At 36.7% G+C, this 25,667-nt stretch overlaps 1 protein-coding gene across 1 annotated transcript in view; it reads left to right on the top strand.

The window, feature by feature from the left end:
* LOC123937292 (MDM2 binding protein) overlaps nucleotides 1-25,667 on the top strand; it is a 76,886-nt gene that overhangs the window by 23,618 nt on the left and 27,601 nt on the right. Inside the window, exons 12-14 of the mRNA XM_045998035.1 lie at nucleotides 13,954-14,127; nucleotides 15,714-15,821; nucleotides 22,759-22,920. Of these exons, the coding sequence (XP_045853991.1) occupies nucleotides 13,954-14,127; nucleotides 15,714-15,821; nucleotides 22,759-22,920 (444 nt within the window). The remainder of the gene's footprint in view (nucleotides 1-13,953; nucleotides 14,128-15,713; nucleotides 15,822-22,758; nucleotides 22,921-25,667) is intronic.

Raw genomic sequence — 25,667 nt, 5'->3', positions numbered from 1 at the left:
TGATGGGGCTAAGAACTGAAATTAAAACATGTCCACCTGGATTCTTCTAGAAGAAATCTCTAGAAATACTCCAGAGCCATAGAATCCAGAGGAATACAAATTTAAAGTCAGCAGCTTACACAGTATTCTGTAGGTGAGATACTGAAATCCATTTTAGCAAATGTTGAATTTGAAATGGAGATAATATCTATGTGGAAATTTAAATTCAGAGTTTGAAATTAGGTCCATTATCCCCAGAGAGTGGTAGTGGTCAGGGCTAGAGATTTAGATTGTGAGTTTACCAGCTATTTTATCTATTTTATAACAAAGCAGCATTAAGACTAAGTGGCTTCAAAGAACAAATGCTTTTATTTGCTCACAGTTTTGCAATTTGACCCAGGTTCAGCTGGGCGGTTCTTCTTCCATTCTCCCCAGTGGTCACTGATGTGGCTTGTAGATTGCTCAGAAGTTGGGCTTAGCTGGGATGCAGGGACAACCGTCTTTCTCCATGTAGTCTCAGAGCTTTTCCCTTGCCCCATGGTTTCTTCATGTGATCTCTAGCAGGTTAGCTGGATTTTTTTACATGGTGTCTTAAGACTCCAAAACAGACGAAAATCAAAGCTGCCAAGACTTTTAAGGCTTTATCCCAGAACTGGCCTAGTGTCACTTCTGCCATATTCTTTTATTTAGAGCTACTCACAAGAATGGCCCAGATTCAAAGAGGAAGTGACTAGGTGTGTCACACAAGGGTGTGAATACTGAGAAGCCACCAATGTAAAAGCCTTCCACGACTGTCTATAGGTAATAGTTGAAGCCTTAGGAGTGGTTGGACAAAACCATACAGACCGCATGACTAGAAAAGAGAACCACGGCTAGGATCTTCAGAAATACCTGAATTTAAGGTAAAAGTGGAAGAAAAGTTAGGAAATTATTTAATAAATAGTGGTTCGAAGACCCTAGATAGCTATAATCATTAACATCAACATCAAAATACCATTTATTGCATGATACAGTGTGGGAAATAAAGGGGAGTCAAACTGGGTCCTTACACTTGAGGAAGTAGTTGCATGGCCCTTTTCTTTGGGAAATTTATAGTCAAGTGATGAAAGCACTTTGAAAAATCATTATGAATCTGTTTAGTGGATACTGTGAAGGTGAAGTGGAGGGTGCTTCCAGAGTGTATGACCTAACATAGTCTCAAGAATTCAGAACAGCTTCCTGGAGGAACAGATATTGTTAATATAGTTTGTTGCATTGTGCTAGTACATAAAGAGATGTAGCTCTGACCCTTCTCAACTCCTCCCAGGGAATAGATGTATACGTGATGATTTTGGCAGATGCTAAAACAAAATCAGAAATAGATTTGCTAGGTGGCAGCAGAGCCAATTTCACTTATTTTACATGAAATCATAGGATAGTATTTATCCATTTCTCAACATTACACATGTTTAAGGCTTGAATTGAATATTAGTATCTCCTAACTAAACATTAAATCTCCTAAACTAATAGGAATATTAATATCTCCTAACTAAACTAAATATACTGTCCAGTATATTCTGGACAGCCCATTATTTATTTTTGCTTTGTAACTTTTTCTAACATAATTTAAAATTTATTCTTAAGTGGGGTTTTTTTTTCGTGATTTTTATTGCAACTTTAAGAAAATACCTTAGTATGTGGCTTGATTTGATTTTTTTTAAATTATCACCTCTTGAAATTTGGAGTTTAATATCAGTAACTTCTGAATAATAAGATGTGTATCACATGATAATCTTCAAAGGTCAGTTGTTGATTACTGATTAGGCTGTATCATTAAGTGCTGATTAACCTGACACTTTTCAGAATTTTTTTTTTTCATCTTAGAAGTAGAAACAATCAAATTGGACAGTTGATTATTAAGTTCTTTTCTACCCATAGCCCTTTCTGTAGGGGAAATTCTTTATTTATCTCATTGACAGAACTCCTTTTGTTAAAGAAGAGCCAAGTTTTAGCGAGGATAAAGTTTTAATAGCTCTCACTTAGGAAAACCTTGTATCCCATTCATAGTGCCACTACCAGTAGCCTCTCTCACTATTTCAAGCAAGATATCAACTATCAGATCAGCCTCTTAAATCAACATTGTTTCCTGTCACTTACTGCATTGTGTGCAGCTGTGCTCTCTATTGGCCCTGCATGTCATGTCCCCTGTCCTCCAAGCTAAACTTTAAATGGTTTCCTTAACTATTGGTCTGATTTTAGTCCTTCATGACCTTGTTACTCATTCATCCATTCCTTCAGTCAGTCATACCTTTCCTTCATTTTTTTCTTTTGAGGTTGAGTAGATATTGTGTATCAGGCATGGTACAATAATATGGAGATTAGTATGAACAAGATAGACTTGGCTCCTCCTTTCCTGGAATTTGAAGTCTAATGGGAAATAGATATTGGGAAGTCATTAAACGTCTGAATTATAACATTGTATTCTGTCGCAACCAACTATAAATCCACAAGAGAGAGTATCTTGAAAAAAGTGAGATGTGGAAAGGCTATTATGCTAACATTTGTGGTAAAAACAACAATTTGGGGTGTGTGTGTAAGCACTCGTATGTATTTATTTATATAAATACTATTTTGCATTAATCAGTTTTTCAGCAGATTTTTTTTTAAAGATTTTATTTATTTATTTGACAGACAGAGATCACAAGTAGGCAGAGAGGCAGGCAGAGAGAGAGGGGGAAGCAGGCTCCCTGCTGAGCAGAGAGCCTGATGCGGGGCTCGATCCCAGGACCCTGGGATCATGACCTGAGCTGAAGGCAGAGGCTTTAACCCCCTGAGCCATCCAGGCTTCCCTCAGCAGATATTTTTATCAAGTGTCTACAGTACAGCACGCACCGGGCAGGAAGTAGAACACAGTAGAACACAGTCCACATCCTTAGGAAGCTTACATGACAGTGGAGATATTTGGTTTAGATTTTAGATTTTTTCAAAAACCCATATGGTTAAGTCTTTCAGTTTTGATAGGCCTTTATTCTGGTCATTTTCTTATTCAGGACCTAATTTGCCATCCCATCGAAAATTGCAAATAGACTCTTCTCTTGACATTATATCCATTTCCACAGCTTTATTTTTTCTCTTTGGTACTTATCACTATCTAATATACTAAGTGTCTTTTTCTCTCACTCAAAGTGAGAAGAGACAAGATGGAATTTTTTTATTTTTATTCATTTCTTTATTTTCAGTGCCGGGAACAGTACCAGATACTTAGTAGGTACTCCAAAATAGTTGTTAAGTAAAACATGAAATATATATTTCCAGGTAGTAATACTGTTGTCTGAAAAAGTAAAAGGATTTTGAATGGATTCCATCCATGCGGTGTGAATCAAAATTTGTGCCCCAATTTTTATCAGTTCCTTAAGTTTAACAAATCATCTCTGATGAAATAAAATTCATACATAGTTTGAAACATATGGTATTGCTTCTTTGTATATCAAAAATTGTCAAGTATCAGCAATTTCAGATGGCTTGACCTAAAATGAAAAACAATGTGCCTTTTGAATTATGCCTAAATTAAGCATAGGCAAAGAATGATTTTTAACAGTGATTTCCAGCGAGATACTCAGAAAGTATTATGATACTAGGAAAAATGCAAAAGAACTATGTGAACAAATGCAACTGAGCTAAACCCAATTACTCTGAAGAAAAACTTCTATATTTAAACCTTGTACTGAACAGCCAGTTGTATAATGAAAAGTGCCGGGCTTACCATATGTTCACAGAGAAGTTTTACAGAATTGTCAAAAATTTAGATGTTGCTCTTTGCCTAACTGTGCATTACAAATGAATAAGCTAAAGTATAGAGAAATCAACAAACTTCTCTAATATCACAGGGTGAAGTCAGAATTTTCACCTGTCTCAATGCATCTGCAAACCAACCATGATGGTTACAATCTTGAGTCCTGTTGTTGCCTCATTTTGCTTAAATTGGAATTCTTTTGAAAGGAAATATATTTTTAAAGGATTTTATTTATTTATTTGACAGAAAGAGAGAGATTACAAGTAGGCAGAGAGGCAGGTAGAGGGAGGGGGGGGAAGCAGGCTCCCCACTGAGCCACCCAGGTGCCTCTGAAAAGAAATATTTTAAAGGTACTCTTGAAAAAGTTACTGTTTTGTTGACTGACAAGTCTTCTAATACAAATATTTTTAAAGAGACTAGATTAATAAGGACTAATGAAATGTTTTGAATTGATGAGGCATGTATCTTTATTCTCAAATCAGGATGATAACAATGTTTGAAAATAATGAGCTGAAACTAATAAGGTTAAAATGACACTGTGTAACTGTTCTGTAAATTCCACCTTGAGAAAAGGTAAAGGACTCAGGTAAAGATTTTGAAAGAGACTTCAGTGGCCAAGACAAAATAATCTTTTAATCAGCAAATATTTATAGTTTGCCTGCTGGGTTCAGGGCATTCTTCTGGGTGGTAGGAATTCAGTAATGAACACTATCAACCAACTTTACTGTACTAACTTTTATTGAACACACCATCACCATTCAGCAGCGTCCTCGTTCTCTTAAAGCACATAGAAACATTCTTGAGAGTAGACCATATATATTGTAGGCCATTAAATGAGGCTAATAAATTTAAAAGTGTGTTCTTAATTACAGTAGAATTAAATTAGAAATCAGCAACACAAATGTGAGGAATACTTTAACTATTGGAAATTAAATTAAATTAAATAATGCACTCCTAAATAACCCATAAGTCAAAGAAGAGAAACCAAAGGGGAAATTAGAAAATGTTTTTAATTGAAAATAAAACCAGGGCGCCTGGGTGTCTAAGTGAGTTAAGCCTCTCTTCGGCTCAGGTCATGATCTCAGGGTCCTGGGATCTAGCCCCTCTATCTGGCTCTCTGCTCAGCAGGGAGCCTCCTTCCCCCCCCATCCCACCCCACACCCACCTGCCTCTCTGCCTACTTGTGATCTCTGTCTGTCAAATAAATAAATAAATAAAGTCTTTTAAAAAAAAGAAAAGAAAACCAAAACTTGTCAAATTATGGAAAGCATCTAAGGCAGTACTAAGAGGATTGTAAATGCTTATCATGGAAGATACAATCTAAAATCAGTTATCCAAACATCAACCTCAAGAAGCTAGAAGACTAATTCCAAGTTAAGTAGAAGGAAGGATTTAGACTAGAAGTTAATGAATAAAATACTGAGGGCTACATCAAACAAAAGAAGTCCAATATCTATACACTGAAAACAGTAAAACTTACTGAGAGCAATTGAAGAAGATATAAGTAAGTGGGGAAACACCATGTTTGTGATTTGGAAAACTCAGTATTATTAAGATGGTACTTCCCTCCAAATTTACCCGTAGATTTAATTCAATTTTTAACAAAATCCCAAGAGGATTTTACATAGAAATTGACAAACTGCTGCTAAATTTATATGGAATTACAAAGGACCTGGAATGGCCAATTTTGAAAAGGAAGAACAACTTTTGGGGACTTACAGTACTTGATTCACATCCCAACTGTAAAGCCACAGTATTCAAGACAGTATGGTATTGAATTAAGAATATACATGTATTGGGGCGCCTGGGTGGCTCAGTGGGTTAAAGCCTCTGCCTTCGGCTCAGGTCGTGATCCCAGGGTCCTGGGATTGAGCCCCTCATCGGGCTCTCTGCTCAGCGGGGAACCTGCTCCCTCCTCTCTCTGCCTGCCTCTCTGCCTACTTGTAATCTCTGTCAAATAAATAAATAAAATCTTAAAAAAAAAAAAAGAATATACATGTATCAGTGGAAAAAATAGAAATAAAGGTGCCATTGGGAAAAAGAGAGTCTTTAACACAGTGCTAGAAGAACTGGATATCCATATGTAAAACATATATATATAAGATTGTTGTATAAAAATTAACTCAAAATGGATGATATAACTAAATGTAAACACTAGAACTAGAAAACTTCTGCAAAAAAATATAGCTACCAAAAGGATCTATAAAAAGAAAAATCTATAAATTCATCAAGACTAAAAATGTCTACTTTTTGAAAAACACTAAGAAAAAATTTTTATTTATTTTTCAATTTTTTTTTTAAATTTAATTTAGGGAGAGCTCATGTGTGCTTGAGCAGGGTAAGGGGCAGAGAGAGAAGGGGACAAGCAGACTCCCTTCTGAGCGTGGGGCCTGATGTGGGGCTCCATCCCAGGACCCTGAGATCATGATGTGAACTAAAATCAAGAGTGAACGCTTAACCTACTGAGGCAGCCAGGATCTCCAGAAAAAAAATTTTAAAGGTTACTTAGAGAAGACATTTCCAGTCATGTCCAACAGTAGACAGATACATTAAAAAAAAAAAAATGCTTACAACTCAATAGGAGACAACCCAATTAATAAGTAGGTAAGAGACTTGAATAGATATTTCATTAAAGATACGTGAATAACTAATAAAGCACATGAAAGATGCTCAACATTATTTGTCTTACGGGAAGTGCAAATTAAAACCACAATGCGATTCTATAATACACTTACTAGAATGGCTTTATTAAAAATAGTGACTATCAAATCTTGATGAGGATGTGAAGAAACTGCAAATGTCCCACATTGCCAGGGATGGTGTAAAATGGCTTAGAATCTCTTGAAAACAGTGTGGCAGCTAAACTTACACTTCACTCTGCAACCCAGTATTTCCATTCCTAGGTATTTATCCAGGAGAAATGAGAACATATGTTCACATAAACACTTGCAAGAAACTTAATAAAAGACATATTTATAGTAGCTAAGAATTGGAAACTATGCAAACATCCATCAGCTGGTGAAGAGATAAACACAGTTCGTTTTGTCCAGACAGTGGAATATTGCTCGACATATTGCATGAAAAGTTTTGGGTGTACCTATATATGTTAAGTTTATATGGAATTTCTATAAAAAGTTTAAGGACCAGAAAGCAGATCAGTGGTTGCTTGAGGCCAGGAATAGGAGGGGAGATTGACTGCAGAGAGATAATGGACATTCTCTAAAACTGGATTATAGTGATGGATGCCTAATTATACAATTTACTTAAATTAATCACATTTATACTCTGACACATGCATATGCATATGTTTGAGGGAGAAGGAAGGAAGGAGAGAGGCAGGGAGGGAAGGCAGGAAGGAAAGAAAATCAAAAAGGAAGAACATCAAACAGGGCTCTACCGGAGATCAGTTAAATGCACATCTCTGGGGAGGAAACCAGGCCCTCAGTAATTTATAAAAGTACCCAAGTGTTTCAAGTGCATCCAGTATTAAGAACTTCTGCCCTAGATGTGCTCTTTTCAACCCTAGGCTAGAGAGCCACTGTTACTGAAGAGAAAAACCTTCAGATGCTCTGAGGCCAAAAAGAAAAAAAAAAGAATTGCTATTTTAGGCTTTTCATTCCTTGGCTAGAAAATCAGGATAGTAATACTTGCTTAGTGTATCTCACAAGCTTGTTTCAGTCACAGTTGGTGACGGTAGACACTTTGTAAACTCTGCGGTAGCTTTTTGTTATTCTGTCCGACCTTAAGGATTCCTCTGTGGAACAATAGAGATCATTGTTTTCATGATAATAAGATCTTAAGATGTCTTCTGAAGTTTCTCTATTCATTGTAGCTTTCAAATTGTCTATTTTACCGTGTTGTAACGAAAGGGAAATATATACTGTTTTTGATCCTAACGTTTCTTGTTTAAAATAGTCATGGTGCAATTTATAAATTTTTCTGCATTTTTGGAATCTTCACAGTAGGAGGTGTCATACAGCTATTCAACAATACTATCATTTCTTAAACCATTTCAAATTATCTTTAGAATTGAGCCAGGGCATTTTCTTGGCTAGTCTCATTGAAGCTAAGTTTTATGCCTAATCGCTCAAAGCTTGGTCTGATGAATAAAGTGGGAAATCAAGGAAGGCAATACATTTTTTGAAAATGCTTTGTGAATATAATTACATCATTGTTGCCATTTTTTTTTTCCCTTATGATTCCCCAGCTGACCCTAAGGACCATTTCAAAAAGTTGAGTCTAGAATTGTTTAAACAATGATATCGTTGATAGTGTGTAGCCTCCTAAAATGTCTACATTGAAGGCTAGATTTTATTTTACCGTTTAATGTTTAACTCGATTATCAAAATAATTACGTGTATTATTTTGTTGTTTCTTGAGACATACATATATAGAAAATATTTGTCAATAAGTCAGAAGATTTACTTAACTAGAATACTTTACTACCCTATCATCCTGATATTTTTCAATATTTCGATATTATTTCTTCTTTATATTAATACTATCTTATATTTTATATTGTTAAACTTTTAGAGGAGATATCACAGAATTTTAAGGACCACTTAAAATATGACTTTATTGGTATAAAATATGACTTTATTTCGCTAAAATTTTGATTGCTAATGAAACTAATAATGATCTATCTCTTCATTATAGTTTATATGTTATTTGTAAAATTTGATACAATTAAATGGCACTTGTATTCTGCCTCTCTCATTTTACCTGTATAGTAGATCCGAAATAGGTGTTTGTTTTGGTGAAGAGAGGGCATGCAAGCCAGTCAGTCTCTTACAAGTTGATGTAAAAATAACAGGAAAATATATAGGGGCTCCTGCGTGCCTTAAGTCCATTAAGTGTCTCAGACTTGATTTCTGCTCCGGTCATGATCTCAGGGTCATGAGATGGAGCCCCACACTCGGCAGGGGGGGCGGTCTGCTTGAGGTTCTCTCTCTCCCTGTGCCCCTTGTCCTGGTGTGTGCTCTTTCTCTCTCTTTCTAAAATAAATAAATAAATCTTAAAAAAAAAACCACACAAATTTTCTGTTGTAATCATTTACTGTTATTTCATTAGGGAGAGCTATGAAATTTGAGTGACAATGCTAATTGTAAATCTATTACTCTCCGTGGTATTTACTTAGAAATTACTTAATAAGTCTTCAATTAACACCTGCCAAACTTGAAACATTTTTTAAATGACTTCATAGTCATTATGGTTAGGGGAGTTCTTTAAAATAAATATTTTTCATTTGAGGAAAATAAGATTGCTGTAATTATAGGCTTCCATGATTAAAATACTAATAAAGGCGATGGGATTTAAAATAAACGTGGAAAGAATGCCGTGGATTGAAGGGACACCAGTAACTTGAATTGGCTAAGTGCCAAGTTGGTTAACGAATTAAAAAGTTACTATAAGTCTTAGCAAACCTTAGTTTCAAATGCAACTGGTAACAACAGTGTTTTTCCTTCCTAAAACCTCTATTTAAATTCCTTTTTTATGATTGATGTTTATGAACAGTATTAAAGTCTATTGCATAAATTTATTTTTGTACTTCATGGTTGTTTGGGGGAATAAGCTTTAAGTCACAGTATCTTCATCTGTGAAATAAAATTAGTTTTCTTAGTGTACAGTTTTCATAGTGTACATACACATACACTATGTACATACAGATATGTACATAGAAGCATACATATATATATTTATATACACATACAACACACACACACACACACATAAATTCCAAAATGCTAAGAACTTCTTTTGTGAGCAGACCTTACATTCCTAAGATTATTATAAATTAAAACAAAAAGCTGTGTTAAGATACAGTTCACACACTGTGCAATTCAGTCATTTCAAGTATACAATTCCATGGTTTTTAGTCTAATCATAGGATAGATTGTATAACCGTCACCACAGTCAATTTTAGGACATTTTCTTGTCTCCAGAAGGCAACTCCAAACCCTTTAGCAGTTCCTCCCTAAACGCATTGCCTGCTCCTCGCCCCAACCCTTAGGCAATCACTAATCTACTTCCTTCTGTATAGATTTGCCTGTTCTGGATATTTTATTTAAATGTAATCATACAATAAACATGTCATCTTTAATGTTCGGCTTCTCTCACATATAGCATAATGTTGTATGACAACACCAGTACTTCATTCTTTCTGTTGCTGAATTCAACTCCTCATTTGGACTATCACTTATTATTTATTCACACATCAGTTCATGGACACTTTAACTGTTGACCCTTTCAGGTAAATAATGCTGCCGTGAATATTTGTGTACATGTTTGTTTGTTTGTTTAAAGATGTTATTTATTTATTTGACAGAGAGAGAGAGATCACAGCTAGGCAGAGAGGCAGGTGTGGCGGGGAGGGAAGCAGGCTTCCTGCTGAGCAGAGAGCCCCATGCGGGGCTCGATCCCAGGCCCCTGGGATCATGACCTGAGCCAAAGGCAGAGGCTGAACCCACTGAACCACCCAGGTGCCCTGTGTACATGTTTTTATGTGAACATATGTTTAAAATCATTTTGGATAAAAACCTGGGAGTGGCATTTTTGAGTCATATATTAATTATATGTTTAACTTTTTTGAGGAATTGCCAAACAGTAGCTGTATCATTTTTATATTCCCAACAGCATGAAGAGTTCCACTTTTTCTACATCTTTACCAGTACCTGTTATTGTCTGTATTTTTTGTTACATTCATCCAAGGGAGGTGAAATGGTACTTCTTTGTGGTTTTGATTTATATGGCCTTTTTAGCTGATAATTGGTAGTATTTACTGAATAATTCGTATATGTCAGGCATTGATCTAAGCACTTTCCCTACAGCATCTTGTATTTAATCCTCATGTTTATCCATGTCATATAGATACTTTTTTTAAAATGAATGATCTTTATTTATATAGAACAGTTTTAGATACTCAACAAAATTGAGTAGAAAGTACAGAGTGTTTCCGTATAGCCCACGTCCTCCCACACATACAGCCTCCCCTATTACCGACATTCAACCCTAATGATACATTGATTAAAACTGATAAGCTTTCACTGACATATCATTATTACCCCAAGTCCATAGTGGGTTGACTTTTCGTTCTCTCGATGGTGTACTTTTAAACACAAAAGTTTTAATTTTGGTGAATTTCAGTTTTCTCTTTTTTTTCTTTTCTTCACTGTGCTTTGGATCTCTTCTTTAACAAACCATTGCCTGCTGCCAAGGTCAGGAAGATTTATGCCTTTGTTTTATTGTAAGATCTTTACAGTGTAACTCCTAAATTTATGTCTGTGATCCATTTTGAATTAATATGTGAGATAGGTGGGTAAGGGTCCAACTTTATTCTTTTGCATATTGGTTGTTCGGTTGTTCCAGACCATTTGTTGAAAAATGTTGTTGAAAAGACTACTCCTTCTCCCATCATATTGTTTTGGTGCCTTTGTTGAAAATCATGTGACTGTTTACTTTTGGATTCTCAGTTCTGTTATTCTGTATGTCGTTAACACCAGCGCCTTAATGTCTTGGTTACAGTAGCTTTATAGTAAGTTTTCAAATAGGGAAATATGGATCCTCTAAGCTCCTTTGCTCAACAGACTCTCAAATTCTTGCCATTTCCCTCTCATACAGTAATTTTTTAATTTTAAATTAATATTAATTTTTCAATTATGATCATGTAATCACTTTTCATAGTTGAGCAATGTAATATATCTTTTTTCCTTTCCGGTACAGTATTCTGCTTCAGCTAGACTCAGTGAATTTTTTTTTTTTTTTTAAAGATTTTATTTATTTATTTGACAGAGAGAGAGATCACAAGTAGGCAGAGAGGCAGGCAGAGAGGCAGGCAGAGAGAGAGGAGGAAGCAGACTCCCTGCGGAGCAGAGAGCTCGATCCACAAAGCCTTCCCCCAGTGGCGAAACTCCTTTCAGTACCTTCAGGCACGTTAGGTATTCTGTCAGTCAAGTATATGTAAGAAATCTCTTCCAGCTCTTTATGACCTGTCTAATCCAGACTGGTTTCTCTAGCTTTGTTCTATAGCTTTGGATTTAAAAGACTATTTTTTCATCGTCATGGAAATTTCTTTTGCCCTTTCTTTGTTGGTGCTTTAATCTAATTGTCTCTTCCTTTGGTCCTGTTTTGGGGGAGCAGATTTGCTAAAATCTTCCTGAAATTTTGAAGGTATTGCCCCATTATCTTCTAGCGTTTAGCACTGTTGTTTAGAATTCTAGTGCTCTTCTCATTCTTATTTTCTCTAAAGGAAACCCATATTTTCTCTGGAATTTTGTAAAATCTTCTACTTGTTCTTAGTCTTCTGAATTTTCATGATGTGCACCTTGGTGGGTTTATTTTTATTCTTGTATTGGGCTCTCAGCACGCCTGGAAGCTTGCCTTTTTATCGAGGATACTGTTCTTATAGCTATTTTGTTGGAAATTTCCTTCCTTCTGTTTATGTTCTCACTTCTGTTTGTGCTATGTAGCTGTTGTTCCTCCTGATTTGTGTGGGTGTCTTTATCTTCTCTTTTATTTTCCATTTCTTCGTATTTTTACTTTATATTCTGTAGATTCACTTAACTTTTTCTTTCACCCATTTAGGTGAAATATATGTTTATGCTTTCTTAATTTTAATTTCCATGAGCTCTTTCTTATTAATGTTCTTATAGTCTCCTGTTCTTGTTTAATATATGCAGACTCTTCTCGGAGGATTGTAATGATCCGATTGGTTGGTTGGTTGGTTTTATGTGTGTGATTTCTTTTTACTGTGTATTCTTTATTTCCTTGCAAGTCACTTTTTTTCTATCTTGACATCTAGTTCTTATACTAGCAACTTTCCTTGACATCTCGTAACATTTGCTGCCTGCTCACATTTAAGGGATAGTACCAGAAAGCTAATGGGAAGATTTGGGTGCATGAGTGTAGCTTGTTGACTCTGATCTTTGTTTTAGGGTGAACTCACTGTGACCTTAGCTGACTCTAACACTGGGATTCTTCAGTTTTTCCTCTAGGACTGACCACATTTCCAAGAAAGCTCAACTCTGTTATCTAGCTTGCGTAATTCTAGAAATTATATAGGTGAAGAAGAGTACAGGGTCTCAGTATTCAATATACAAAGTACACGCTTAATCCACTGATAATTAACTCTAACCTTGCTCTCTGTCCAATATCTCTCAGGCCAGAGACACCTTGTTTACTTTCTGCAGAGAATAAACCACTTGTTTTCTGGACTAGGAAAAGGACAATCATGTGCCTCAATAGAATAAGGACTGGTCAGGATGCCAAGCTGCTCAGACACTTCAGCCTGTTTTCCTGTTTCACCTTCATGTTGCTTCCAGTGTCTTCTGGGACCATCAACCCAGAGTCTTGTCAGGGGTTGTAATATAAATTATGTTGCTTCTAAGCCTTCTCCACTGTTTTTCTCAGCTTCCTTAGCAGTCTGTACCAATTACTCATTTGCTTTCCTGCTTTCAAAATTAGTTTCTATTGTCTCTTCTGTCAGATATTAGTCCTTGTAGATTTATGCTATTTTTAAAATCTCTTTATTCTCATTTTGTGGAATTTCAGGAGATAGTGAAAATGAATGCTATGTCCAATTTACCATCTTCAACAAAAAAGGGACTCTGCTTCTATTTTTAATCTCAAAGGCTTCACAGTTTTTCTTTGACCTTCTCTATAACCCTCACTTGATTTGTTTTTAAAATATACAAGAAGCTGTCTTAAGTGACCTTCATATAACTGGCATGCCAGATTAATGAATGCTCTCCATTCCCTCTGTAAAATACATTATGGATGCCCGCTGCAGGGACCAAAAGCTACCCTGGAGTGCGTCTGTATACTTCTTCTCCATCAGTGGAATTGTGTGTGTGCTCACAGGGGTCAGTTTATTCTATTTTAAAGAGATAGAAGTTGGAAAGAGTAGTTGATACATTATGAGTGTGGTCATGTAAGAAAGATATCATGGAACTCTAGTGGGCAACATCAAAAGTTAATGAACAAGGACATATTTTAAGGTAAAATGTGTATGCTTTATATCATTTTTGTTATGATTGCCTGCTTTCTGTTTTCTGAGTAAAATGAATAAGTGCTACTTAAAATGGTTGCATAACAGCTTGTTTTCAAATTACGGAGAAAGTCATCATGCCCCTTGGGTCAAATGACTGATTCTGCCATGTTGCATGCTGAATTTTCACATACTTAACAAGATAATTGTTTTTGCTTAGTTCCAGATGTTGAAGTGAAAGGAGAGTGTTCTAGCTATTATCTCCTGTTACAAGGTAATGACAACAGAAAATGTAAAGCCACGTTGATTCACTCGGCCAACCAGATCAATGGCTCGTTTGCACTGAGTTTAATTCATGGAAAGATGAAAGCAAGGACAGTAGAAGCCAAACTGAGTAAGTGTTAATTTTAGGTGGAAAATATTTTTATATTTGTTGGTATATGCAGTTAACTTCTGTGGTTTTTAATGCTTTTATTTTCCCCAAACTCCATTTCACTTTCAATTTACTTTTTATTTCGAACATATTACAGCATGTACGAATAGTTTAGAGTACAGATAAGTCATCCATTTTTCATTATACTTAGTAATTTAGTAGGTCAGCTTTTGATTCCAAAAAGGAAATGTTTAGTATTTTGCACTTATTTATTTTTAAAGATTTTATTTTTTTACTTCAGAGAGAGAGCTCATGTGTGGAAGCATGAGGGGGTGGGGCAGAGGGAGAAGCAGACTCTCCACTGAGCAGGGAGCCTGACAAAGAGCCGAATCCCAGGACTCTGGGATCATGACCTGAGCTGAAGGCAGATACTTAACCGACTGAGCCACCCAGGCACCCTGTTTGTATTTCCACTTTATTTATTTTTGTAAGATTTTATTTATTTATTTGTCAGAGGAGAGAGAGCACAGTCAGGCAGAGTGGCAGGCAGAGGCAGAGGGAGAAGCAGGCTCCCCACCGAGCAAGGAGCCCAATGTGGGACTCGGTGCCAGGACGCTGGGATCATGACCTGAGCCAAAGGCAGCTGCTTAACTGACTGGACTACCCAGGCATCCCTGTATTTTCCACTTTAAGCATATAATATTTTTCTATAATTTAGCTCTCATTTTACTTACTTCCTCTCAAGTATCTTGTTCCATTTTATTGCCCCTTTTTTTTTTCTCTCCAAGTTCCAAGTTTTGGTTATCCATCAGTGTATGCCAAACCACTCCAAATTTAGCTTAAAAAATGACTATTATTATTTTTCATAGTCCTTTGGGTTGACTGGGCTCAGCTGGATGGTTCTATTTTGAAGTCCCCATACATGTGCAGCCACTTAAAGCTAGGGCTCTATTCTCCTGCAGACTTAATGGAGGTTGTGTCAGAATGCTTCTTCACCTACCTGTTTGGCTCCTGGGTTAGAATGGCTGGAATGGGAGCTGACATTCTCTTCATGGGCTCTTTTCTCACAGCCAACTTGGGCTTCCTTACAACACTATAGTCTCGGGGTAGTCTGATTTCTTACCTGGTTGCTATCTTATCTCAGAGCATTTTTCTAAGAAGCCTCCAGGTTTTTTGACCTAGTCTGAACTCATTCACTGTCTCCTTTACTGTGTACCTTATTGCTTTCATAGAGCTAGCCTGGATTCATTGTGGAAGGACTGCACAATGGGTGACTAGTAAGTGTGGTTGATTGGGGAGCGTCTTTAGAGACTAGCTACCATACTCCCTGCTTTATGTAGGAGTTTCAGTAGCTGAAGCCGTAAAAGAAAATGTGATGGAGGAAATTCTACTCTGTTATCTAAATTCCCTCAGTTGAAGAGGGAGATCAGAGTTTAAAATGCAAAATAATTTAGTATGCTTAATTTCTTCATCTTAATTATTATTTTGAGATGAACAAGAGAGATGAGTAACTGACTTTTATTTTTTAAAGGTATGTAATAACACATTTTCTGGGAACTGAATATTATTGTCATAGAACATCCTTAATACTTTTCTCTATTTCTCAGGCTTTCCTTTTGACTTCTTGTCACTTCCACATTTTTCTGGTGAACAACTTATACAGAGAGAGAAACAGTTAGCTAATGTTCAAGCTTTGGCTTTGAAAGAATGTCTGAGTAAGTAATGATTTGTACATTTCATTTTACTGTAAAAATGTTGACCTGTTCGGACACAAGCATTGTTACTGTCAGACTTTTTCTTACTTTGTCTTTTTAGGCATAATACTCATTTGTAGAACTATTCTTGATAGAGGTGATGCAGAGTAGAAAAGGTCTGCAGCATTTTTCTACCAGATTCAGAATCTTTCTATTTATTCATACATTGCTAATAACATTTATAAGAGTATATTTCTTAAAGACTTATTTATTTAGGGAGAGAGAAAGAACAAGGGGAGGGACAGAAGGAGAGAGAGAGAGAGAGTCTCAGGCAGACTCCTTACTGGGTACGGAGCCTGATGCCAAGCTCGATCTCGTGACCCTGAGATCACAACGTGAGTTGAAATCAAGTGTCAGACACTCAACTGACTGCACCACCTAGGCACCCCATAAAAATATTTCTTTAGGAAAATTTTGTATTCCATTCTTTTTAACTGTGTACTGGAAAAGGTAGCTATGTTTTTTAATTCTAATTAATATAGAATTTTTATAAAATTTCTCATTTTATATTTTCAGTTGTTATCAGGAGGATAAAGACTAAAAATAGAAGGAAATACAACTACAGAGAAATTAATGTGCTAACTTAAGCATTGATTGTTAGACTTTAACCATGACTATTAATAATAACAAATATCACATATGTGCAGAGTGAAGTTAACATTATGAATTTTTTCTTATTCAGGAAATTAACACTTTTTAAGGGTCATAGTTTAAGTTTTACATCTATTATTAAATGTTTAGTTTGTATCAGTCTTAACAATCTTCAATAAATAATCATTTATTAGTACCTAATATGAACTTATTTTAAGATAACTGATATGGAATTTTTAAGAAATTGATTCAAATTTTGAGACCTCTTTAGTAGCATATAGAGAAAAGTGATGTTAGAATTAAGTAGATATATTATAAAATAAAAGCTATCATCCTTTTTGTAAAAGCATTTTATTTTATTTATTTATTTTTTTTAAAGATTTTATTTATTTGACAGAGAGAAATCACAAGAGAGGCAGGCAGAGAGAGAGGAAGGGAAGCAGGCTATATGCTGAGCAGAGAGCCCGATGCGGGACTCGATCCCAAGACCCTGAGATCATGACCTGAGCCGAAGGCAGTGGCTTAACCCACTGAGCCACCCAGGCGCCCCTGTAAAAGCATTTTAAAAATATCTGGAATTCAGTAGCCTGTTCTACTCAGTGGAAAATAATTTTATAATACTTGGTCTCAATTGTTCTTTATATTACCTATTTTTTCAGTTGTACGGATCAGTGTAATTGTGTAGTCTGGAACTCCTCCAACCATTGATTTTTTTAATTGTTTCAGTGATACTAGCTCAAAGAAAATATAGTTGGAAAGGCAACTTTACTAAGTTTCAGTAAAAAGTAGTACATGTTAAAACCAAGAAAAAGAATACATACTGAAATAGTACTTTTATGGCTGGAAAAACCCTAATTTGAAATATCAACAGTGTTACTCATCTCTTGACTTTGCTCTGTCCCTGCCAAAGTCAGCAGGCCCTGCTCCATTGCCTCAAGCCTTTTGCAGCTTTGTAACTCCGTTCCCTCACTATCTCCTCTCTCCTTCATCGTCCCCTCTCTCCCTTAGCCTCCCAACCAGAAAATCTGCCAGAGTGGAAGAATAGGCCGCTCTGGAAGCTGACTCGTTTCTCCTTTGGGTAGGAAGAGTTAACCTTTCTGCCTGCAGCCTGACTGGCAGCTCTACCAAAGCGCTAACTAAATGCTCCAAGTGTAGGAGCACGAGCAGCTGAGCCGAACCACGGCTGTTAAGGGCGCCACAGCTCTGCGCCAAGAGCCAGGCTCAGGGGTAGGTGGGGGGTCTGAAGTTGAGGGAAACCTTGCAGCTAGTAGCTGCTGGAGAAACCAGCTCTGGGCCTATCTATGAAATGACCAGTTTGCAACCCAAGGCACATAATCTCGATGAAAATTAGTAACCCAGTTCATCAGTTTATGACGGAAGTACTTGCTGAACCAAGCTCTGCTCTACCCAGAGAGTTATACTGGATTAAAAATGTGGGGTGTTTGCATCTGTTAAGAATTCCTGTATCTCGAAAGACAAGAAAATGGCAGCAAAACAAAGTTTCTTACGTAAGCATGTCTGACTGTATTTCAGTGATCTTCAGAGAAGTGAAATGTAAATATGAAAGTGCTGAAAATGGTATAGTTAATTAACTTATACATGGTGAAAACTACTGTACTAGGAACAGCTTTCTTTGGAAAAAAAAAATAAGCAATTCAGAATCAATACAAAGATGATAGCCTTTGGTATAAAATAAGTTGTTCAAGAAGATTTTTTTTCCAAAATTATTGCCAAGATATGGAGTAGACTTACCATTACCCCACAATTTCTCTGACCAGTACTGCATCAGAAAGAGCAACTGGAAAAGTTTGCATGAAAATGTACATACATTACTGAGACACTTTGTTGCTTAAAATAACACAAAAATAAAAGTTTCTGTTATGATTTAATTTTTTAGAATAATTACTTCCAGTGGTTCTATTTTATTTCTTAAGATTATATTTAATAATATATTAGAGTGATATTTATGATTTCACAAGTTTTTCTACTTGATTTTTTGGTAGTTTACAATTTTCTTATATTTGGAAGTATTAACTGTCTTGTTTCACTGATTTTTAAAGAAAAAGTTTAAGAATGCTAGATAATTTTTAAATTAAAGACCATTCAGTATGATGCCAGACAAACACCAAAGCAACAACAGTGTTGTCATTTTGCTCCAGTATTCCGGTCACATCTCTGAATTCCCCACATCTTTTTTAAATACATAGAACCTGGGGCACCGGGGTGGCTCGGTGGGTTAAAGCCTCTGCCTTCAGTTCAGGTCATGATCTCAGGGTCCTGGGATCAAGCCCCGCATCAGGCTCTCTGCTCAGCAGGGAGCCTGCTTCCTCTCTCTCTGCCTGCCTCTCTCCCTGCTTGTGATCTCTCAAATAAATAAATAAAATTTAAAAGTTTTTTTAAAAATTAAAAAAAAAATAAAATAAATTCATAGATCCTAGTACAAACCTGATTGACACTCAGTCTCCAGTACTTTTGGATATTCCACTGTCTTTTTCTTTAATAAATCCTAAGTTATTACTAGCTTTTTTAGGAATAACATTCTTTTGCTGATCCATTTTTAAGACTTTAGTCTGATGTTTTTCTCCCAAACCTTTGCCACTTATGTGTACATTCATTAGTGTAGAGAATAATTTTTGCTTAGGTAAATTACTCTGCTCATAACCCTGTTAAACTTCATCTATTTCCTCTTTCTTTTTTGGTCATTAAGGCCAGGAGGAAGTCTTACCCTGCTCTCCAGATAGCCCGATGTTGTAATATAATTGACTGTTTTAATAAGCATGGGTCTGGTTCATGATTTAAGTTTATTTTTAACGTTAATAAAAATACAGAGCTGAGTTCCAAAGCACATTACCTATTGTGTATATTTCAGATGAAAACAAACCATTGATAACTTTTTGTTTAGAATGGCTCCCAGCAGATTGTACAGAAAATCAAAAGCTTCATTACTTTTTATTTTCTCACTAAGAAGATGTAATAACAGCAGCATATTTTACAATCTTACTTTACCATTACTAATGTTCTTGAGTGCAAGAATCATGTGTTCCTTATCTTGGATCACAACTGGAACGACCCTACCAATATCCACATCGCTATGGTGGGATTTTTCAGAGGTGTCCTCAGAGAGCCGATGTTCCAAAGTAGAGCCTCTAGGCCGGCTGCTTCCTTCTCAGCCTACTCTCTTGCATTATTTATGTGTCAGCCTCATGTAATAATGGTTTCTAATCCTCTGTGTCTAAGGGCACAGCATAGTCTTTGTAGACAGTACATAATGTTGAATTGACTTCTGTATGAATTTACAATTTACTATTTTATTATAGAAGAAAATGTTAGAAGTCCAGAAGTGTTTGGAAGTGTAATATTTTTATAAAAGTAATACATGGATCTAGGTTTAAGATGCAAATGCTACTGAAAAACTTCATGTAGAAACCAGCAGTAGCCTACTGTCTCCTGTCCATCTTTCAGTCTCTGTAGGCAGCGACGTGCAGCTGTTCCAGTTGGTTTTCCTAACATTTCCTCCAGTTTTGTTAATAGTAGATGTATGCTGCTGTTTCTTAATTTGCCAGTTTCAGGCATTATCTTAGCACCTAGCTATGAAAGATAAACACTTAGCTTTCTCCTATCATCTTCACGTTCGCTTTCCACCCTTTACAGTGAAGTCATAAATTTTGGCTAAATCAGTAGCTAGTTTTAACATTATTACCACCGTACACATAAGCTTACCACTGAGTCATCTAATATATGACAATGATCACCTCTTGTATTATCTTTGTTTTTCTTATGGTTGGTGATCATTTTTAATTTGCCCATTCCTCTGTACAGGCAAAATATTGCTATGTTTTTTTTAGAGGCACCAGCATTTTTTACACACTTATCATTAAATTCATCGTATGTTCAAACACAGCAGTTCCTTTTTACTTCTCTATTTTTTTCCAGAGTGTTTAATATTTTGTTCTGATAACAGAACATCTTAGAGACTTCTCTTTCTTCTTCCCTTCTTTTGGATTCTCCTTTTTTCTAGACCACTTGTCCTTCTTGGTTTACTCCCTTGTTTGCTTGGAGCGTATCTTTCAGTAACTACTTCGACTAAAACTTTGTGGAATGTAAATTTTTTTAAGCTCTTGCATATCTGAAAATACCTTTACTTGACTAGTAGGTCATAAAGAATCCTAGGTTGCAAATCATTTACCTTCAGAATTTTGAAGACATTGCTTTATTATCTTCTGTGACTATTCCTATTGAGAAACCTAATACTATTCTTATCCTTTGTAGTATTTTATTTTTGGTATATTTGTTTTTACCCCTTTCTGGAATGTTTATCTCCAGAAGCCTTGTCTCTGGAAGCTTTACTCTGATTCATGGTGAGTATGTATTCTCTGTCCTCTCCCTCTGTCCTCAGTTTATTAAGCTATATAGTTGATAAGCCATTTCAATAGAAGATTCACATTCTTAAATCTGAAAACCTTTATTTTTAGTAATTTTTCTTTCTTTTTCTTTCTTTCTAGAACTTTTATTAGTTATATATAAAAAAAAATACCTGGACAAAATACCTAATTTTCTGGACAGAATACCTAATTTTCTTTCCTATTTCCATATTGTTTTCTTTTTGTTCTAGTTTCCAGGCAATATCTTCCACTTTATTTTAAGCCCCTTTATGGAATGTTTAAAATTTGAGCTCTCATGTGCTTAATTTTTAGAAGTCTTTTCTTGTTCATCATCTGTTCCTTTATTAAAGAACACTGTACTTGTTTCATGGGGTGTAGTAGAATCCTATGATATTTGTTTTTCTCTGACTGACTTATTTCACTTAGCATTATACCCTCTAGTTCTATCCTCATCATTGCAAATGGCAAGATTTCATTCTTCTTGATGGACACACGCATGCGCGCACACACACACACACTCCATATCTTCTTTCCTGTACTCATCTGTCGAGGGATATCTGGACTCTTCCCATTATTTGGCTATTGTGGACATTTCTGCCATAAACATTGGGATGCATGTGCTCCTTTGAATCACTGTGTTCCTTTTCTTTAAAAAAAAGATTTTATTTGTCACAGAGAGAGAGAAAGAGAGAGCACAAGCAGGGGGAGCAGCAGGCAGAGGGAGAAGAAGCAGGCTCCCCGCTGAGCAGGGAGCCTGACAAGGGACTCGATCCCAATACCCTGGGATGGTGACCTGAGCTGAAGGTAGACAACTTAACCATCTGAGGCACGTAGGCTTTCCAAATCACTGTTTCCTAAATGTCTGGTGATTCTTTTCTGTCTGTTCTGTTTTAGACGGGAAGCTTTACATACCTTGCTCTAACACACTGTCTGGCAAGCTGTGGTGTAGGGCAGGTGGAGTGACGAGGCATCCTTGGTTGTGAGCTCCTGCCCCTGCCTCCACTTCAATATCAGGATCATGCTCTTTTCTTCAGTTTTTCAAAAGGGGGGCCCCTTTGCTCTTTGTAGTGGAGCATTTATAGCTGCTAGCTTCCCGGCTCCAGGGCTTGGAGTCGGACCTTTCAGCATGCACGCTTCCATTCTGTCCCCCAGTTTTAACCCCAGTTTCAGCGCTGCCTTTCGGTGTGCCTGATGCTCCGTGGGCTGGGACTCTTTTTCAGCTTCTACCAAAAAAACAACAACAACAACAACAAAAAACCAGAGTCTCCTGGCTGTGAAAGCTGTAGGGTGGTGTAAAGAACTTTAGTTCTAAGGTTTTTACTCTGCCCCTTCACTAAACATCCACGCATGCCATCCTGTTTCAGCCCGCCCCCCATCATCTTCCGAACACCTCACAGCAGTGCCCCTGCGGGCACCCAGTTGACTTTCCTCTGCTGTACCAACTCAGCCACCCCTCCACCATCATCCTACCTTCCAAAATGTCCAAAACTGTCACTATTTATTGTTTCCGCTTTGGTTGTCTTTTTTTACATTCCTTTGCTGTGAGTTTAGGTTTGGGGAAGGAGAAGAAAAAGATGGAAGTGGCCAACCTACCACATTTAACTCAAAGTCTTACAGGTTTTACTTTTCGCATAAACACCAACATTCTTAATGCTCTGCGGTATATTCTGAAAACTTGCAAACTTGCCTTTACCATTCATCACCTCGTGGTGTGACCAGATTACTCTATTTTTGTTTATCTCGTGTAGCTGGAAATTCTATCATTACCTACAGATGGGCTTAAAATGAAAACAGGCCTACATAGGAATGTTGATTTGCTGGAGAAATTCAACTGTTTTATTTTGAAAATATTTATCGTAAGAGTAGTAGATGCACTTCTTGAGAGTTTTTTAAAGTAATAGTTGCATGGTTTTTTTGTCTTACAGAAAGGAGAAGGTTGGCCAACCTTCCTGAAGTAGTTTCTGTTGATGAACTCAAAAGTCTGTTAATACTCACAAGGGAACGCTTTTTAGATCATTTTGACGCTTTTATTCCTAAAACAATTCCAATAAAGACAGACAAAATTAAAACCACCAATATATTAAATGGTAAGTTTTTTGGTAGTTTAAATATTAGTTCTTTTTGTATGTATTTCTCATCATTTAGACTTTAAAAGCTTTCTGGCGCTTCTTTGATTAAGCATGTTTAATATAATTGTTTTGAGCAGAGGGAGAAGCATTTGAAGGTGAGTCCTCTTACTAATTTTACTAAGCAACTAGAATGAGTGGATTTCTATTAAGCTGTATTTTCCTAAGATGAGAATAGTAGAACCTACACAGTGCGTTTACCATAGTTAAAACTACCTGCATTAAGATGCTCCATATTTGCTGTTCATTGTAGCAGGAACAGTCCCCAAACTTCATCGAAGGAGCAGGAAATCATTTCTCTATTAACTTACAGCTCTGTTTTCCTGGTTCCTATTCTTGTGATGTGTTTGAATACAGTGAAGCTTTACAAGATCCAACAAGAAAGCATTTGTTGATTGCCTGGCATTTTAAATGTACAGGGTAATTTTTTTTTTTTTTATTCCATGAGAATCATTTTTATTCCATTGGTTAATAAGAAAATGACCAGAGTCAAGTTAACAGTAATGTCTGTCGATGCCTTTCTCTGTTTGACACCGTAGAGGTACACAAAGAAGTAAAAATGTGGATCCTTGACTTTCAGCAGGTTATGATGTATGTCGGAAGCTAATTACAGGTACAGCACGCACTGCCGTTTCAAGAGCCCAGGCTCTGGAGCTCAGGTGCCAGGGCTCAAGTCTGAGTTTTGTTACTTGTTCGCTGGACATCGTTGGGCATTTATTCCACCTCTCCCTGCCTCTGCCTCTTCATGTTCAAAATGGGTTTAATAATATCTCCCACTCACTAAGGTTACTGTGAGGATTAGATGAGTGGAGTGGGTATATATAAGAACATAATAAATGCCAGAGAACCGTTAGCTGTTTGTATTATCATGATCATCATGCCGTACCAGTAAGAATGTTCCGTAACAGTGTAATCGGATGGGTGTTGGAGGCAGTGTAAAGTTCCTTGTGAATGGGGGGGTGGGTTCCGTAAATGAGAGACACAGCTTCTTGGTCGCAGCATGTGCTCCGAAGCCAGAAGAACAAGGCTGGATGCGGCTCTGCGGCTTACTTGCTGTGTGACTTTGGGCAAGTTTTCTAACCTCCCCGAGCCTTGGGTTTTTTTCATCTTTAAATTAGAGATGACATAGGTTGTTAGGAGGATTAAAGGAGTTATTTATAAATTTCTTAGAAAGTTGCCTGGTGTGAAGTGCTGTATATTTGTTTTTAAATAAATGAATGTGAATTTAGAGGAGAGGAATATAACTGGGGTAGGAGAGTCACAGAACACTTTGTCAGGAGCAAAGGGACTTGGATGTAGGTCTTGAGCGATGCATAGGGTCTGGGTAGAGTGGCGAAGATAGGATTTTCCCGGGGGTAGAAGCTGCATACCCGTGGAGTATGGACGTAAGAAAGGGCAGACTGAGATCCAGACAGAAGCTGGCTTACTCAGAGAATTTGTGCAGGAGATAATGGTTACAAGGTAGGAAGGGCTGCAATCATTGCATGGGTTTTTCTGTAAGTATGGACATGTGTCTTATAGTTACTCATACAAAGTCAAGTCCTAGAGCACTATTAACACCCTGAGCTTACTGGGGTGCTTATCTTAATATGTAAATCAGATTATATCACTCCTTTGCTCAGAGCTTTGTCATTGCTTTCCATTGTACATAGAATGTGTCGTCCTTAATACAGCTTACAGAAGTCCTAAACGATGTGCACCCTCATACTGGTTCCGGATGTCACATTTCTCCAGTGTCGCAGTTCTGCTTCCTTGGTGCCCCAGTCTTTCCGTTCCTTGAGCACGTCACCTTCCTTTCCGCCTCAGGACCTTTACGTGTGTGGTGTCCTCTTTCCGGAATATTTTTCTCCCAATCTTTACCTGATTAACTGACAGTCATCCTTCTGATCTTGACTTAAATGTTACTTCCTCGAAGAGGCTTTTCCAAACTTTCCTCATTTTAAATTGTTTCCAGTGGTCCTTGTCTTCTTTCTTTTTATTATTTTTCCTATTTTAAATTATATACTATAGATGTAATTATTTATTAATAACAGTTTGTCTTCACTGTGAACCATATGTTCTCTGAGAGTAGAGTGTGTCTGCTTGCTTTCTCCAATGCCCTGGAGCCTAAGACCGTACCCAGCATAGAGGAGTTGATTCCTCCCAAAATAATATTTAACAAATGAAAGAAACCCTGAAGATTTTTTTAGAGCCTGAAGTGAAATTTGACAGGTTATACGTTTGAATATGACTCCTAATAATGAAGTTGTGATTTTTAACATCCTTGGTAGCTTTTATTTGAGTAAATACATCTAGATGCAAATTATACACGAAAAGAAGCAATAAGGTCAATCACGTTTCATATTCTGATCCCATTATTTAATAACCATTCTCATTAGGAATTATTGGCAATCATCAGGATTATTGTTGTCCTTTTTTTTTTTTTAAATAAAAACTCTAGCACTCTAGCATGTGTAAAATGAAAATCAGTAGGGAGAAAATGTCTTGATCAAACCATTTTCTATACTCATTGCCACAAAGTTGCTAAAAACTTTCACAATGCCAAGTGTCATATCTGGATTCAAAATGCAGCAACTGTCTCCTTTACCTCAGGCCATGGGGGCACATAAACACACTCCATAAATGAGTTTTCTAGGTAATTTTATAAGATCACAGTTTTATTATTTTAGATATTTTAGTAAGAATCTTCTAGTATATGTTTATAATTC

This window comes from Meles meles, chromosome 1 (genome assembly GCF_922984935.1).
Source record: "Meles meles chromosome 1, mMelMel3.1 paternal haplotype, whole genome shotgun sequence".
NCBI lineage: Eukaryota > Metazoa > Chordata > Mammalia > Carnivora > Mustelidae > Meles > Meles meles.
The sequence above is the reverse complement of the archived record's forward strand: the minus strand, read 5'-3'. Positions and strand labels throughout refer to the sequence as shown.